General features: G+C 41.2%; 1 protein-coding gene across 1 annotated transcript in view; it reads left to right on the top strand.

Moving 5' to 3' along the window:
• LOC120533182 overlaps window positions 1–17,345 on the top strand; it is a 74,578-nt gene extending 57,233 nt beyond the window's left edge. Inside the window, exons 9-11 of the mRNA XM_039759913.1 lie at window positions 2,690–2,969; window positions 12,830–12,988; window positions 17,070–17,345. Coding sequence (XP_039615847.1) covers window positions 2,690–2,969; window positions 12,830–12,988; window position 17,070 — 440 coding nt within the window. The 3' untranslated portion in view covers window positions 17,071–17,345. The remainder of the gene's footprint in view (window positions 1–2,689; window positions 2,970–12,829; window positions 12,989–17,069) is intronic.
• The last annotated feature ends 2,001 nt before the right edge of the window (window positions 17,346–19,346 follow it).

Raw genomic sequence — 19,346 nt, forward strand, 5'->3', positions numbered from 1 at the left:
GTGAAACTGACCACTAAACACTGAGGGGACTTTACTAATACTGTTACAACAGATGAAAATGTTCAGTAATGTCGCTGCAGATAGAGTCGAGATGTGGTTGTTATCTTTAAGTCTTTATTTATATGCATTTGAGAAGAGTACTCAGGGCATTGGCAGAGGTCAGTACACTAAGCGTGAACTTTACCAAAATTCACAGGGCCACACCAAACTAGAAGTAAAAATTCAAAGCTAAAGCAAAACAAGAATCTAAACATTTTTGCAAAGTTCATTAGTTGCCATGATGACGCAATTGCTCGTTCTTCATGTGAATAAGCAAACGTGTAGCATCAAAGTAACCAAACACACATAATGGTGAAAACCAGACCCAAAATATCTTAAATAATTATATCATATAAATTTATCCATGAAGATCATTAACCTAACTGGCCTATAGTTTTGATGACGGGTCATTCCATGTCAAATCAACCGATTTCCCAGAAATCCCACACACTTTGGTCTTAAAATATTCTGAAAGAAAATACCAAGTGTACCTATGTTATCCAGGAGACCACCCTATAAAATTATTTTGATGTAAGATCAACCCTTTCCAAGATACTGCCAATTTTGTGAGGGAAGAGGGGTGTCAAATTTGACCCAGCTTTATATTTTCATCAATTTCACAGGACTGTATCTCTAGAACTAAACCACCTAGCAGGCTCAAATGTTGCATGTTGGTACCTTTATAGTTATAGTAAGCAACACAATCAAAATGTTTGGTCCAGATGACACCACTTGGTAAAAGCAGACCATCAAAAATGGAACAAAAAATAATATCTTGCATCTTTGGCTGTGCCATGTTGAGGCTTACAGAAAGCTATTCTTCTGATTGATACAGCCTGCTGATTTTTTTCCATGTTTAGATACCTACACAGGGATTTTCAAAATATAATATAATATTCTTATAAATAAGAAACGGCATCAGGGTTTTGACCAGCAGACCTCTCAAATGGGAAAAATCATTTGGTGTCTAATTTTCAGACCAGCTTAATGCACTGTGGGAAAGTCCACACAATTTTAAAATTACTTTCCTGTATCCTACATCGTCCCTTCTTTCATAAAATACAAGTATTATTTTTTGTATGTGAATCTTTCGTTATTATTTTTCCATTCTAAACATGGGTTAAATTCACCATTTGTCAGTAATGATAATCATCAAGTTCTTCATCACTAACTTGGGTATTGGAAGGCACATTAAACACAACACATGAACAACAGCTGCTTGATTTTTCATTAAATACGACACGAGTTATGATGAAATGTTACCATCTTGGTATTGTGGCAGCAGGAATGTGACTCATTTCATTTCTGTTTCATTCGAAGTGCAGAGTGTCTTTGATGGTACTGCAGCCTCTCACTGACTGTTTTAGGTGCACTAAGGAGTTCAATGACAACTATCATCTCTAGGTGGCCAATGGAAAGACTATGCAGGAGAGTTTGGATGCATGAAACATTTCAGGATGTCTGATTCCACTTCACTCTTGTCACAAATCACATCAATCCAACATTTTCCATCATACATGCACCCCCCACATAGCCCCCAGTAGACCACTGATCTAATGTGAGGGATGTCTCTGAACCATCAAGAGTGTGATGGTGAGAGGACAGGAGCTCAGCTGTTGCTTCAGTGCTGAATATTCAGACAGTCAATTGATTGTCTTCACCAGATGCCTTGGTGACTTTGAGTTTGCCATTTTCTGTAGGTGGTGTTCTCCAGTACCAGGTACTCTTTTGGTCATGGAGAATCACATTCTCTGTTCAGCAACTTGAGATAGGAGATTATCATTTGATCAGAAAAAAGTTTGACATTTTTGACTCAATGAAAACCGTTATTGACATATTGTGCATTCAGCCTGTGTTTAGGATGGACAGTAAACATGAAAGATTTGCAGAAGAAAGGTAAGGTTTGTGTTTTGAGAAAAACAATGTAGAATAAATGATTTTTTTTTAGTTATCTGTATATTCCCACATTCCATTAGAGTGATCTGAAAATGAAATCCAGAATGATTTTTGGGATTTGAGAAGTCTGTGGTTCAAACCCTGATATGGTTACTTTTCTGTTTATTGCTTTTTCACAAAGTCTAAAAAGTTACCTGAATAAGGAAGAAAATTTAAAAAGTGTGTGTTGATTGCAAATATGTGTTTCTGAGGCCTAAACATAGCAAAGTCAAAAACTCAAATTAAATTTTGGTCAGTTTCAAGGGGCTGCTTTGACCATGCAGGGTCAACTGGACCAAATGTTTTAATTTCATCACATACTATACAAAATGAATGTACCACTGTGCAATGTCTGAACCTGATCGGTGGTTTAGTTCTTGAGGTATGGACTTGTGAAATTTGATGACAAAATGAGGCCAGATAAAAATCGGAACCCCCCTCAGTAAACTGGCTATAACTGGGAAAGTACTGATCTTACATCAAAAAAGTTTTTTGCAGGGAGTCCCCTGACTAAAATGGGTGCACCTGGTCACGTCTGTAGAAATATTTCAGTCTGAACTGTGTGGGCCATTGGCTAATTTGACATGGAATGACCGTGATTTCCTCGAATAACGTGGGCTAGTATTTGGTCATACACATTCCATATTTTTATACTAAGAGACTTCTATAATTAACTTCTATATGTTTAACAAATGTTCTCTATTTCTTTTTACAGCAATCAATATCGCTAGACAAGGTATAGCAGAGCAGTCTTCTCCCTATGGAAACCTTGGATCTCCAAACCTGGCCATAGATGGGAAAACAAGTGGCATCTTCAGTGATGGTACCTGCACCCACACCAGTAATGACTCTCCCTCCTGGTGGAGACTGAATCTGAAGGCCAACTACACCATCTCCACAGTGGTGGTCTACAACAGGCTGGACTGCTGTGACACCAGGCTGACGAGGGCTGAAGTTCGAGTTGGTGACTCACTTGATGTCTCAAAGCATGTCAAGTAAGTGATGTCAGTGCTTTCTGTACAATGCAGGGTGTCTTATAGTGGTTAAAAACATTCAAAATGATCAGGCAGGCCCACCATCCTCCTGTGTTTTGGTGTGTGTGTGTGTTTTAATTGCCACAGCAGCTAGCTTAGGGTAGGTAGATGCTCACTCTTGGTTTTCTCAAATCCAGATGAGTAAAGGAAGCTCTTCAGAGCTTAATAACGTGACTTGGTGTTCAGACAGAAATGTTTTTAACACCACCAGTAGTTTTCGTGCTATATCTCCCTGTTACTATTTTAAAAGTATGTCCTATGCTTTTAGAAAACAAAATGTACACTTTTTTTTTCCTCGTCCCTTCTCTTTCAGCCAAGTCCTTACAAAGAGTCTGTATGGGCTGATGGTGTTAAATGTATAGCACAATATCTACAAGGTACACTCTGATGACTTCTTTAAATTCACAGAAAATACAAACAGCCCTGCAGTTTGATTTGTGAGAAAACCTAATCTGACATATAAGGAGAACTGAACTGTCCGACACAAGCTCTTTTAATATTAGTAGCCATGACTTTAAAGGCAGTATTAATAATAAACTTGATGAAATAAAAGTGCAGAAAGGTTGAGCCACAGTAACAAAACCCTTCACAAATTGAACAGTTCCAAAAATTCTGGGAATTCTGGGATTGAAGCTTCTTGGAGTTTGTAGTAATGCTGTCTCCATTGATGACTTGACCCTGGAAAGTGTTTTTTTGTTGGAAAAGCTGCCATTTGATGGGTGGAGCGACAGCCTTACCTGCTGCTATCAGTCCGGAACCAAGCACGATTCAATAATTCTCTCTTCCGTAGTCCTTCTATGTATTAAGATATCAATCTTGACAGATAAGGTAAAGATTTTTTTGAAAGACCCTTTAGCACTTGTTCCATGAGTCTTTGAAATGTTGCATGAGAATCATATAGGCATTACTTTAAACTGTCACAAACCTTGTTCTGTGGAGAAAGCCGTGTTTTTTCATGACTCTGTTTTCAGCATCCATGTGGGGATCCACTTAAGCTGAGAGCTGAAAACAACTTTCATCCAGTTAAGGCATCTAGTGTATTGCCCATGTGAGGAATGGGGTAAGAGTTCTTGATTGCAACATCATTTGTTTTTCTGTAATCAACACAGAATCATTTGGGGCTATCCTGTTTATCTGCCAGAAAAACTGAAGAAGCTCACAGTCCATTGCAGATTTCAATGGTGCCCCTATATTCACATATTCATATCAAAGTGCATGTATAGCTAGACTTTGAGAGTCAGCCAAAACGTGTGCTTCCGGATGGCACATTTCTGCCAATACAGGTGCCAGACTCTGAGGGTGTCACTGGTGAAATTCACCTTCCTTCATTGAATTGAGAAATTCTATGGGAAACTGCTGCTGAGTCTAGCAGTCCCAACCCAAGTCCTAAAGAAATTAGTTGCTTGCAGAAAATCCAATTCAAATATCAATTCATCATCTACATCTACAACCCGGGTCTCATGAACCAGGGACATGTTTCACAGAGTGAAGTTCAGAGTCGCTGCCCATTGAGTTAAGTTTGGTTCATTTGTTGCTGTCAAAAGTGGACCCTCCACTCCCTGCAGTTACTCTTTCCATTTGAAGCCATTTCTATCGAGTACCTCACCATGAAGGACTGTATCTAAGGCTCCATTGTCTATGAGTCCTTGCCAATAAATATTTCCCACATAACAACCAATTCATAGGTGACGCATTTTTCACAGCTGGCAGAAAACGCACACCACTGGTCGGTTCATTATCTGAAATTCTAAATAACTCTAAATAAATATTTAAAATAGTAAGATGAAATTAGATGAGAACTAAAAATATAAGAAGATTCACAACAGGCATGGTGTGTGTCTCTTGAAGCTTCACAGGAAATTCCACTTTCCAGTCACTGCAGCTTTCCCATCCTTCTAGACATCAGAAGAAAGTAACAAAAGTCACCCCCTTTGACATAACAGCATTCTAGCAATTACAAAAGAATATAGTCTTTATTAATGTTACGCTTTTCCTTTATTAGTAGTGGCACCCAATGGTATCTCAGACTTATAACACGATCACAGGATACACTATTCCATTCTCAACTGTCACTTTTCTGAATTGATTCTCACTTTTCCTTTGCTATTTTTGATAGAGCCTCTACATGAGCAACTACGATGGGGGGTGATTGGCAATGTCTGTGTTCTTTATCCTTTTACCCTACCCATCTGGGTGCTTTACCCTTCATCTGACACTGCTAGCATCCATGCAAGCATCTCCATAATCATTTTTGAGACTTGCATCAAAATCAGATATTTTCCTCCTTCACCAGAAAAGTTGCAACCACATATTGCTACAACAGTGGCATATGAGTTTTGATCTTTTCACAAAAGTAGTGTCAGAGAAGAAGAACTGCTTCAAAACAAAAACCGAAGGAGTAATCTGAACAAAGTGGAGGATAAAACACTGGAAGACAAAAATATTGGTAATTAAATCAAAAAGAATTAATAGGCCTAAAGTCAGGACATACTATGATTAAAAGCAAAACTCAAAAACCTTCAGAGAGAAATTGCCATAAAAACAATGAAAACAATCGTGAGTGGTCTCCCCTAGACTTCCTTGTTAATCAGATATATGGATGGATATTTGTGGAGTAAATCGCAAGACAATGATTATATTTTTATATTAAGTACATAAAGAACCATCAACAACAAATCAAATGAAATTAATAATATATTGAGCAATTATTATAAAAGTAAAGTTGAACAAATCGGACTCTGGAACTACATGAATAAAAGGTAAAGTACCACTTTCGGTTAATGGAAATGGCCCAAAAGTTGATAGAAATGTACATTTTGTGCCTAATATTTGTATGTACAGCCGGCACTTTTGCCACACAGGGGCGTGCCGATGGGTGATTGCTGGAATTCACCTGAAGCACATCCGGGTTCTAGTAAAGGGGGCCACCTCCCTTCATTCGAGGCTGGAGCCGGGTGGAGGCAGGACAAGGCAAGAGAAGAGAGAGTAGCGGCGGCCCGAAGAAGAAAGGTGTTGTGTGGCCAGGACTTTGGGGGGGTTTGTGTGCACATAAGACTTTGAAAATATTGTAAATAAACGTGTGGTGGTGGAAAAAGAACATGTCTGCCTGTCTGTGTCCAGGCCACGTTCACAACACACACACACAGAGACACAAACAGACACACAGACAATTCCAAAAATTTTATTTTTGTACTCGGGGAGGTCTAAAACGTCGAGTCATCAAAATCTCGAAATTGAATTTTTGGAGGATTCCAATACTTTCCCCATACTTAGTATACGAGAAAGTCAGGGAGGTCTAAAATGTCGAGATTCATCAAAGTCTCGACATCGAATCTTTGGACAATTACAATTCTTTCCCTATACTTCGTACATGAGAAAGTAAAAAAGGGTGTTTCCTTTATCGAAACAAAGTACAGATCATTAGATATAGCACATATAGAGTATGTGTAAATATAATGACCGCCAAACCACCCCCATGACATAGATAAAACAGATAAAACTCCTGATGATGTGTGCTGTCATACCAATCAAAAAACAAAATGGGGGAGAGTAACAATATCATCATCATGTGACACTAAAAGAGTAAAAAATAATAAAAAAATTATCTTCTTCTTTTGGCTGCTCCTGTTAGGGGTTGCCACAGCGGATCATCTTTTTCCATATCTTACTGTTCTCTGCATCTTTCTCCTTTACACCCACCACCTTCATGTCCTTTCTCAAAACATCCATAAACCTTCTCTTAAGCCTTCCTCTTTTTCTCTTGCCTGGCAGCTCTATCTTTAACACCCTTCTCCTAATATACTCAGCATCTCTCCTCTGCACATGCCCACACCAACGCAATCTCGCCTCTCTGACTTTGTCTCCCAACTGTCCAACCTGAGCTGACCTGCTTATATACTTGTTCCTAATCCTGTTATTCTTTGTCACATCGAGTGTAGATCTTAACATCTCAGCTCTGCCACCTCCAGCTCTGCCCCCTGTCTTTTTGTCATATGCTTTCTCTAGGTGTATAAAGACGCGATAGATAGATAGATAGATAGATGCAACTCCTTCTGGCCTTCACTAAACCTCTCCATCAACACCCTCATACCAAACATCACATCTGTGGTGCTCTTTCCTGGCATGAAACCATACTACTTCTCACTAATCATCACCTCACTTCTTAACCTAGCTTCCATTACTCTTTCCCATAACTTCATGCTGTGGCTCATCAATTTTATCCCCATGTAGTTACTACAGCTCTGCACATTCTCCTTATTCTTAAATATCGGCACCAACAACAACAACATTTATTTATATAGCACATTTTCATAGAAAAAGCAGCTCAAAGTGCTTTACATACTGAAGAAAAGAAAAATAAAAGATAAAATAAGAAGTTAAAATAAGACAACATTTGTTAACATAGAAAAGGTCCGATGGCCAGGGTGGACTGGAAAAAAAAAAAAAAAGATAGCTGGAGAAAAAAAAAATAAAATCTGCAGGGGTTCCAGGCCACGGGACCGCCCAGTCTCCTCTGGGCATTTTACCTAACATAAATTAAATAGTCCTCTTTGTAGTTAAGGTTCTCACAGAGCCACTTGATGTTGATGGTCATACAGACTTCTGGCTTTTAATCCATCCATCATTGTTGGAACATCACGGTGCTTTGAGTAGATGGTGGTGGCCACCACCAAAAGGATACCGGAAAAGGAAACAGAAAGAGAGTAAGGGTTAGTACAGATTTTAGAGCCAACATGAATAGTTATTATGATGAGTTGGAGATATAGCGTATCAGGATTTTGATTACAGTGAAATTATAGAAAGGCCATGTTAAAATAATGTGTTTTCAGCAGTGTTTTAAAGTGCTCTACTGTATCAGCCTGGCGAATTCCTATTGGCAGGCTATTCCAGATTTTAGGTGCATAACAGCAGAAGGCCGCCTCACCACTTCTTTTAAGTTTTGTTCTTGGAATTCTAAGGAGACACTCATTTGAGGATCTGAGGTTACGATTTGGAATATAAGGTGTCAGACATTCCGATATATAAGATGGGGCGAGATTATTTAAGGCTTTATAAACCATAAGCAGAATTTTAAAGTCAATCCTGAATGACACAGGTAACCAGTGTAGTGACATCAAAACTGGAGAGATGTGCTCAGATTTTCTTTTCCTAGTTAGGATTCTAGCAGCTGCATTCTGCACTAGTTGCAAATGATTTATGTCTTTTTTGGGTAGTCCTGAGAGGAGTGCGTTACAGTAATCTAGTCGACTGAAAACAAACGAGTGAACTAATTTCTCAGCATCTTTCAGTGATATAAGAGGTCTAACTTTACTTATGTTTCTTAAGTGAAAAATGCTGTCCTAGTGATCTGATTAATATGTGATTTAAAATTCAGATTACAGTCAACAATCACCCCTAAGCTTTTTACCTCCGTCTTGACTTTTAATCCTAATGTATCCAGTTTATTTCTAATAGCCTCATTGTATCCATTATTGCTAATCACTAAGATTTCAGTTTTCTCTTTATTTAACTTGAGAAAGTTACTATTCATCCATTCTGAGATACAAGTCAGACATTGTGTTAGTGAATCAAGAGAATCGGGTCATCAGGTGCTATTGATAAGTACAGCTGTGTGTCATCAGCATAGCTGTGGTAGCTCACGTTGTGCCCTGAGATAATCTGACCTAACGGAAGCATGTAGATTGAGAAGAGCAGGACCCAGGATAGAGCCTTGTGGAACACCATATCGGATATCATGTGTCTTTAGTTGTAATTCCACAACTAACAAAAATTTTCTCCCTGCCAGGTAGGATTCAAACCAATTTAAGCCAGAGAGGCCCACCCATTGACTAAGGCGATTTCTAAGAATACTGTGATCAATGGTGTCAAATGCAGCACTCAGATCTAAGAGGATGAGAACAGATAAATGGCCTCTGTCTGCATTTACCCGCAAGTCATTTACTACTTTAACAAGTGCAGTTTCTGTGCTGTGATTTGTTCTAAAACCTGACTGAAATTTATCAAGAATAGCATGTTTATTTAGGTGGTCATTTAACTGCATAATGACTGCCTTCTCCAGAACTTTACTTAAGAAAGGCAGGTTAGAGATGGGTCTAAAATTTTCAAGAGCCGAGGGTCAAGATTATGTTTCTTAAGTAGGGGTTTAACTACAGCAGTCTTAAGACAGTCTGGGAAGACCCCCGTATCTAATGACGAATTTACTATGTCAAGAACATTATCAATTAGCACGCCTGATACTTCTTTGAAAACCTTGTTGGTATTGGGTCAAGGATGCAGGTGGAGGGTTTTAATTGAGATATTATTTTTTGTAAATCAGGTAAATCTATCCTAGTGAAAGAGTTTAATTTGTTTATAACAGGATGCTGGGGTTTAGGAGGATCCTTAGTGTTGGGAAGATATACTATGTTATTTCTAATATCATTAATTTTTTGGTTGAAAAATACAGCAAAAGCCTCACAGGTTTCACTGGAAGTACTTAGGAGGCATTCCTTTGAGTTACCTGGGTTTAGTAGGTGATCAATTGTAGAAAATAAGACTCTGGGATTACTAGCATTGTTATTTATAATCTTGGAGAAATAGCAGCGTCTCTCAAGACGGACAGTGTTATTGTATTCTGTTATTTTGACTTTTAATATTTCGTGGTGGATAGTAAGTTTAGTCTTCCTCCATTGACGCTCAGCTCTACGGCATGTTCTCTTTAAATCAGACACTCTTTGGGTCTTCCATGGTATAACAATGCTAGAAGATTTTTTCACTGTCTTTTCAGGTGCAACTATGTCAACAGCAGCTCTCACTTTAGTATTAAATCTTTCCACCTTACTATTTACATTATCCTCACTATTATAGTTGGCACTATAAACAAACTGATTGCTTAGAATGTTTGTAAGTTTTAAAGCTGCTGCTGAGTCAAAGAATCGTTTTTTAACAATATGCTTCTCATGGGTGTTTTCTATCATTATTTCTATATTAGCACCAGTACACGTCTTCTAACCTCCTCAGGCATCCTCTCACTTTCCAAGATTCCATTAAACAATCTGGTTAAAAACTCCAATTCCATCTCTCCTAAACACCTCAATGCTTCCACAGCTATATCATCTGGACCGACGCACTTTCCACTCTTTGTCGTCTTCATAGCTGTCCTTACTTCCTCCTTGCTAATCTGTTGCATCTCCTGATTCACTCTTTCCACATCACCCAACCTTCTTTCTCTCATTCTCTTCATTCATCAGCCTCTTGAAGTACTCTTTCCATCTGCTCAACACACTCTCCTTGCTTGTGAGTACTTCTCCATCTGTATCCTTTATCACCCTAACCTGCTGCACATCTTTCCCAGGTCAGTCTTTCTGTCTAGCCAGTCGGTACAGGTACTTTTCTCCTTCCTTAGTGTCCAGCCTCTCATACAACTCACCATATGCCTTTTCTTTAGTCTTCTATACCTCTGTTTTCACCTTACGCCTTATCTCCCTGTACTCCTGTCTACTTTCTGCATCTCTCTGGCTATCCCACTCCTCTTCGACAACCTCTTCCTCTGTATATTCTGCTATACTTCCCCATTCCACTACCAGGTTTCAATATCCTCTATTATCAGTCCAAATGTCACACCCAGCACCCTTCTAGCTATTTGCCTTACTATTTTTGTTCTAGTTGCCCAACTGTCTGGTAACTCTTCACTGCCACTCAGTGCCTGTCTACCTTCCCCCTGAACTCAACCCTACAATCGTCCTTTTCCAACTTCCACCATTTGATCCTTGACTTTGCCCTCACTCTACTCCTATTTTTGATATCCAACTTCATCCTACAGACCACCATCCTATGCTGCCTAACTACACTTTCCCCTGCCAATTTCTTCCAGAATGACCCTCCTGTACAGGACGTAATCCACCTGTGTGCATCTTCCTCTGCACTTGTAAGTCACCCTGTTTTTCCTCCCTCTTCTTAAAATACGTATTCACCACAGCCATGTCCATCCTTCTTGCAAAATCCACTATCCTATGACCTTCTTCATTCCTCTCCTTGACACCATACCTACCCATCACCTTCTCATCTCCTCTGTTCCCTTCATCACATTGTCCATTGAAATCCGCTCCAATCACCACTCTTCCTCCCTTGGGTGCACACTCCACCACTTCATCCGACTCACTCCAGAAATGTTCTTACTCGTCCATCACACAACCAACTTGTGGTGCATATGCACTAACAACATTCATCATCACACCTCCAATTTCCAGCTTCATAATCATTTCTCTGTCTGACACTCTTTTCACCTTCAAAACACTCTTGACATATTGTTCCTTCAGAATAACTCCTACTCCATTTCTCCTCCTATCCACACCATGATAGAATAATTTGAATCCACCTCCGATCCACCTGGCCTTACTCCCCTTCCATTTAGTCTCTTGCACGCACAATATATCAACCTTCCTTCTCTCCATCATATTGGCTAACTCTCCCCCTTTACCAGTCATACTGCCAACAATCAAATTTCCTACCCTGAGTTCCACTCTCTTTACCTTCCTCTTCTCCCCCTGCCTCTGAACACACCCTCCCCATCTTCTTCTCCTCTTTCAGCCAACAGTAACCCAATTTCCACCAGAACTCTTTTGGCTAACAGTCCTTGTGGCAGCCATTGTTAACCCAGACCTTGAACGATCCAGTTTCAAAATTTTTATTGCTGTCCACATATTGATATGGCAAACTTTTAACAACGAATGCCTTCTCCTGTTGTAACCCTCCCCATTCATCCAGGCTTGGGACTGGCATGAAGAAACCACACTGGTCTGTACATCTCCTATGGTTGGGTTAAAAAATAATAAATAAATGATAAGATGATGAACTTAAGTCATAACAAAGAATATATCCGTGTCAGCCATTGCCTCATACCAAAGTATGAACCTGTGAGTGAGACAGGTAATGTTATTTGTAAAGTGTGAGATGATAGATGGAACAACCAGTCATGACTTTAGGTATTTCAGGAATGCCAGGTATCTTTTGGAGATTCCAGTATAAGAACATAAGAAGTCTGACAAATGAGTGGAGGCCAGTTCTGTCCATTAAGCTCATTTTGTTAGCTAACAGCTCACCTGTCCCAGCAACTCATCCAATAGGCATATATACAGTATGACTTTTATACAGACCTTGTATTTTAATAAAAGAATTAACATTGGTTTGTTTCCTCATCAGATACATTCGACCAATCAGCCTTCAGTTTTTCTAGAGGTTTAACAAATGTTTTTTTTTTTTTTACTAGTTTAATTTCAACATTTCTAATAATTCAATTTTTGTGATCATATTTTAAGTATCATCAATGTTTATACCTCTCGTGACCATATTTACAGGCAATGCCCTCAAAGAAGCAATGTATTAAAATTATGGCCAAATGTACTGTACATGTATCTAAAAATATTTAAGAATTCTGAAATTAAAGGGGGAATAGATTAAACATAAACTTTCTTGTAAACTCAAGTGGGGCTTCAGGAGGCCAGACCCAATCCTAAAAGCATAAGGAGTCAGCCATCGAAGGACACCAGTTCATCCCAGGGTCTGCTAACTCACACACTAACACTCAAAATGGAAGAACTTTAGAGTCTTTGATTAACCAAACTCACATGTCTTTGGGGATGTGGGAAGTAAAGTCATGCTTCTACAGGGACAGTCTGCAAATTCAGTATGCTGAATCCATGAGCTAGCAGTGCTTCCCACTGCAACACCTTACTGGTCAAATATAAAGTAGAGGTTAAATAAAAGGAGAGAGAGGAGAGGTTAGGATAAAGGCTAATTACTTAACTGCTGATAAATAAAAATATGTTTTTTTCCATTTACAGATGTGGCACAATTGAGACAACCTACCCTGGATCTGTTCACACTATCTGCTGTAATGGAATGCGTGGCCAATATGTCAGCATTGTCCTGCCAAACCAACCTCAGTATCTGACACTCTGTGAAGTGGAGGTCTATGGAGAAGCAACCAACTTACTCAGATGGTAATATAGTCTTTTTTTCACTGAATATACTGAAACACCACAAGTTCAACCACCCCAAATTAATTTACCTAAATATGAGACTGAATAGGTGGGACAGTGCTCTTAAAGTGCTTGTAGGAAAAGGAAAATTGCAAAATGTCAAATACACAGAATTCACTTTGTCTGTTTTGTGATTTGGGCAGACAAATGGCTTGTTGTTCATCAAATACCCCAAACAAGCTTGATTTGATAAACAAAATATTACAATTTATTCAAAACAAAATGAACATAGAATATAAGTTTGTGCACATAAATACATCAACACAAAATGCATTTCTAAGCTGGATGGAAAAGCGGTGACCCAATCCTGAGTCCACCAAACCGGACCCCTTCAACACCCGGGCTGCACCTAGAAATTCTGCCCATAAAAGTTATGAACAGAATCGGTGACAAAGGGCAGCCCTGGCGGGGTCCAACTCTCACTGGAAATGGGCTCAACTTACTGCTGGCAATGCGGACCAAGCTCTGACACCGGTTGTACAGGGACTGAACAGTTCTTATCAGGGGGTCCAGTACCCCATACTCCTGGAGCACCCTCCACAGGGTTCCTCAAGGGACACGGTCAAATGCCTTTTCCAAGTCCACAAAACACATGTAGACTGGTTGGGCAAACTCTCATGCACCCTCTAGGATTCTTCTAAGGGTGTAGAGCTGGTCCACTGTTCCGCGACCAGGACAAAAACCACACTGTTCCTTTTTAAAGAGGGGGACCACCACCCCGGTCTGCCAATCCAGAGGCACTGTCCCCGAAGTCCATGCAATGTTGCAGAGACGTGTCAACCAAGACAGCCCTACAACATCCAGAGCCTTGAGGAACTTTGGGCGTATTTCATCCACCCCAGGGGCCTTGCCACCAAGGAGTTTTTTGACAACCTCGGTGACCTCAGTCCCAGAGATGGGAGAGCCCACCTCAGAGTCCCCAGGCTCTGCTTCCTCATTGGAAGGCATGTTAATGGGATTGAGGAGGTCTTGAAGTACTCCCCACCGACCCACAACGTCCCGAGTCGAGGTCAGCAGCGCACCATCCCCACCATATACAGTGTTGACACTGCACTGCTTCCCCCTCCTGAGACGCCGGACGGTGGACCAGAATCTCCTCGAAGCCGTCCGAAAGTCGTTCTCCATGGCCTCCCCAAACTCCTCCCATGCCCGAGTTTTTGCCTCAGCAACCACCGAAGCCACATTCCGCTTGGCCTGCTGGTACCTATCAGCTGCCTCCAGAGACCCACAGGACAAAAAAGTCCTATAGGACTCCTTCTTCAGCTTGACGGAATCCCTCACCGATGGTGTCCACCAACGGGTTTGGGGATTGCCGCCACAACAGGCACCGACCACCTTGCGGCCACAGTTCCGGTCAGCCGCCTCAACAATAGAGGCACAGGACATGGCACATTCGGACTCAATGTCCCCCACCTCCCTCGGGATGTGCTTGAAGTTCTGCTGAAGGTGGGAGTTAAGGCTACTTTTGACAGGGGACTCTGCCAGCCGTTCCCAGCAGACCCTCACAACACGTTTGGGCCTACCAGGCCTGACCGGCATCTTCCCCCACCATCGAAACCAACTCACCACCAGGTGGTGATTAGTTGACAGCTCCACCCCTCTCTTCACCCTAGTGTGCAAGACATGTGGCCGCAAGTCCGACGACACGACCACAAAGTCGATCATCGAACTGAGGCCTAGGGTGTCCTGGTGCCAAGTGCACATATGTACACCCCTATGCTTGAACATGGTGTTCGTTATGGACAATCTGTGACGAGCACAGGAGTCCAATAACAAAACACTGCTCGGGTTCAGATCGAGTGGGCCATTCCTGCTATTCACACCCTTCCAGGTCTCACTGTCATTGCCCACGTGAGCATTGAAGTCTCCCAGCACAACGAGGGAGTCCCCAGAAGGTATGCCCTCTAGCAACCCCTCCAGAGACTCCAAAAAGGGTGGATACTCCAAACTGCTGTTCGGCGCATATGCACAAACAACAGTCAGGACCCTTCCCCCCACCTGAATGCGGAGGGAGGCCACCCTCTGGTCCACCGGGGTAAACCCCAACGCACAGGCTCCAAGTCGGGGGGCAATAAGTATGCCCACACCTGCTTGGCGCCTCTCACCGGGGGCAACTCCAGAGTGGTAGAGAGTCCAGCCCCTCTCAAGGAGATTGGTTCCAGAGTCCAAGCTGTGCATCAAGGTGAGTCCAACTATATCTAGCCGGAACCTCTCGACCTCATGCACTAGCTCAGGCTCCTTCCTCTTCAGAGAGGTGACATTCCCCGTCCCAAGAGCCAGTTTCTGTAGCCGAGGATCAGACCGCCAAGGTCCCCGCCTTCGGCCACCACCCAACTCACACTGCACCCAACCTCCTTGATCCCTCCGATAGGTGGAGAGCCCATGGGAAGGAGGACCCATATTACCTCTTCGGGCTGTGCCTGGCCGAGCCCCATGGGTGCAGGCCTGGCCACCAGGCTCTCGCCATTGAGCCCCACCTCCATGCCTGGCTCCAGAGAGGGGCCCCGATGACCCGCGTCAGGGCAATGGAAAATGTCATCCAAAGTTTTCTTTTATCATTGGAGGTTTGTTGAACCGCTCTTTGTCTCATCCCTCACCTAGGACCAGTTTGCCTTGGGTGGCCCTGTGGATAAGTTAAACTTGGTATTGATCTCGTTCCACTGTTCACTGCAACAGCGCTTAGACCAAAGGATCATCTCCTGTTAGTACTGCGCCAGCGTGTCTGCTCTGCTTGTTTCTAATTGTCATTAATAAGATACAACAAAGGGGGGAAACTGCACAGAGAAAGGACAAAATATAATGAAATCAACAAAAGAGAGTTAAGCATTTAGAAATAAGAAATATTTCTAAATGTCTTATAAATGTAAAAATCATGCTGCTGTGCTTTTCTGAATGACGAATAAAAGAAAAATAATACAAAATAAATAATGAGAGAAATGCTATGAGGTGTTGTTACTGATTAGGAATCTGGTTGAAACAAAAATCTGCAGTCACAGGGGGTCCCCAGGACCGAGATTGGGAAACACTGCTTTAGAGGATGAGGATTTAGACTGGAAACCTCCAGGCTGCTGGTTCAGACCCCACTATTGACTCACTCTGTGACCCTGAGCAGGTCTGTTAGAGACGTATGAATAATAAAGAGACACGGCTCACATTTAAAGGTGCACCTCCCAGCATGCACGAGTGCGCATATTATGAGATGTTAAAAGAGCGAAGGAGATGCACGTGTGCTGTAGTAGTCATTTCCGCGTAGAGAAACATTTGTTTGTTATAAGTAAGAGTCAGTACTGTCCTGAATAAATAAGAAGTATGCGTTAATGACCAGAGGTGGGTTCGTTTGCATTTTACTTGTATATTTTTATACGTTAAGATGTAAGTTGTTTAAGTGTACTGTTTAGCGTTTATATGTTGGGAATGTGCCTTAGTGCTAGTTACATGCAGCAATATTATTTAATAATAATTATGGTATTACATCAATGTAATTTACTGTAAGTTTGTTAATACTACGTACTGATTACGTTATTGATTCGATTCTATACTGCCGGTAAGGTAGTGCTTAAGTTGAGTAATACTGCCATCTAGTGGATTTTGTTCAATTTACCAATAAGTTTTATGTATTTTTTTATTGTAGACCACACACACACACACACACACACGCGCACAAATACTGTACACCTATACCTACAGGTGTATATCTTCAAATAAATTAATTCAATTTCATTCTAAGCTGCTGTGTGGAATTCTCTGCTTCATTTGCCAGTGTCCTGTTCGACACTCCAGAGTGAACACTATAAGTCCTGAACACACTACAGATAAAGTGGTCCTTTGCTACAAGTTCATTTAACCTGCTTTTCTGCTGATTGTTAGAGGCAGATCTGCGTAAACTATTGTAATATAGTTGATTGCTTGTAAAGCATGGCGTACACTATAGACAGGACCTATAAAATAAAGTTAATTTGTCCCATCAGGTTCCAGTTACAGTTACAGTTTCCGTGAAAGTGATTACAGTTGGAATCTGAATTTTTTTTTTTCTTGGTTACAGATGTCAAGGATTGAGAAACCAGCAAAGATAATTGAGATTTTTCAGTCTTCATGTATAATGACATAATGACAACAACAAAACGGCACATCTGGAACTTGCATGTTGACCTTTCATTTGTATATCAGACAGTGCAAAGTCTTTCTAACTGAACTTATTGATCAAAAGACGAATTGGGTTGTGATGTAATTCTTCAACATTATGAAAATGTCAAAATGTACATCACGCACACTTTAAATATTTGCAATAAAATATTGACATTGTTGTTTTTAAGCCTTATAATATAAATGTGGTCTCTGATTTACAAGTGCAAATGTACCCAAAAGAGTATTTTGTTTTAAAAGTGATGCTTTTGTTTGCTTGACTTTTGTAATTTTATGGATAAAGAAAAGGGAAACAAGCTCAGTACATGGGAGTCTTAGTCTTGTGTGCTATTGGATTACATTGCTTTCTGTCTTTCTTATTGCAGAATGCCTAACAGATGTGTTGTTCAAGTCTCATGCTGGGTTCTGTTAGTATACAGCTGGCACATGTTCTCCATGTCTCTAAGTTACTCAAAGACGTGCATTTTTTATATGAAATCCTAAATGAAAACCCCCTACTCCTGTCTTGCACCTGTAATGGATGCCAGACCTGAGCTGGTTCAAGATTCCTTACCCAGAATGGAGGTTGGCCTACCAATGAGGCCAGGTGGTCCCTGCCACAACCAGGAAATGGACAGAACATGGATATGCTGGCATCCTGGGTGGACTTGATAAAGGATCCTTAACTGGCCAGGATGCCAGTGTAATGGAATGACAGGGGAAGACAAATTTCCCGGATGCATCTGGTGCGTAGTCAGGTGATTTTCGTCTCAGGGCTGCGGTTTCTCTCCATCATCCTTCCCCTCTGCACTTACGTGGACAACATTCACTGACACACACAAAACGAAAAGTAAAAGGGACGATGAAAACAAAACGCTCTCAGCACAAACATAGAATATACTATTATGTAGCCCCACTAAACTCCAATGGGCTCTCGACCACCCCAACTGTACTGTGCAATGAAACAGGCAGGAATTGGTTGTCCGCTGCTGCTGCCACAACTGCAAGTCCATGCTTACTGCGTAACATGTCTGTTGTCTGATGGTTGATGCAGGGAACATTTAAAACCAGCCGCTAACCTGGCCATGTGCTCACTTGTCTGTTATTTCTCCTCCAGAATGAACCTGCTTGCTGAAGGAGGCTATCTGCTCTTTTCAATCTGAAGAAGGGAGTTAATGCAGGTCGACTGATAACGTCACTGCTGCTCACTGTGTTTGTGGTTACTGGAGTGACAGCTCCCGTCCGGATAAATGCTTTGAGGGTGTACCTGTCTTTAGAACATTAGAACACTCTCGACGAGAACAGGCCATTCAGCCCAACAAAGCTCACCAGCCCTATCCACTTATTTCTTCAAAAAAACATTTTGAAAAAAACAAGTCGAGTTTTGAAAGACCCTAAAGTCTTACTGTCAACCACACTACTTGGTAGCTTATTCCAAGTGTCTATCGTTCTTTGTGTAAAGAAAATCTTCCTAATGTTTGTGCAAAATTTACCCTTAACAAGTTTCCAACTGTGTCCCCGTGTTCTTGAACTCATTTTAAAATAACAGTCTTGATCCACTGTACTAATTCCCTTCATAATTTTAAACACTCTTAATCTTCTTTTGCTTAAACTGTAAAGGCTCAGCTCTGTTAATCTTTCCTCATAATTCAACCCCTGTAGCCCTGGAATCAGCCTAGTCGCTCTTCTCTGGACCTTTTCTAGCTCTGCTATGTCCTTTTTGTAGCCTGGAGACCAAAACTGCACACAGTACTCCAGATGAGGCCTCACCAGTGTGTTATAAAGCTTGAGCAGAACCTCCTGTGACTTGTACTCCACACATCAGGGCGCTATATAACCTGGCCTGTTAAAGCCCATTGCAGCACTCCTTGTGTGATTTTGGGCTATACAAAAATAAATTGTATTGTATTGTTTGCCGTGTGTTGGGTGCGGCAATGCGATGTATCAGTGCATGATCCTAACCTCTCTCTCAGGACACAAATCAAATCATGAAGTCCAAGGAACCCTCTGTGGAACTCTATAATCAAACTATGGTGAGATGTAGATTAGGGCAAAGGGATAAAACGATTTGTAAAGCTTTGAGTGTTCCCAGGTGCACAGTGACCTCAAAAGTTGTGAAATGGAAGATGTTTAGAACCATCAGGACTCTTTGCAGAGTTGGCCATCTGGCTAAACTGAATAACCAGGCAAGAAGCAT

The sequence above is a fragment of the Polypterus senegalus genome, chromosome 8, assembly GCF_016835505.1.
Source record: "Polypterus senegalus isolate Bchr_013 chromosome 8, ASM1683550v1, whole genome shotgun sequence".
Lineage (NCBI taxonomy): Eukaryota > Metazoa > Chordata > Cladistia > Polypteriformes > Polypteridae > Polypterus > Polypterus senegalus.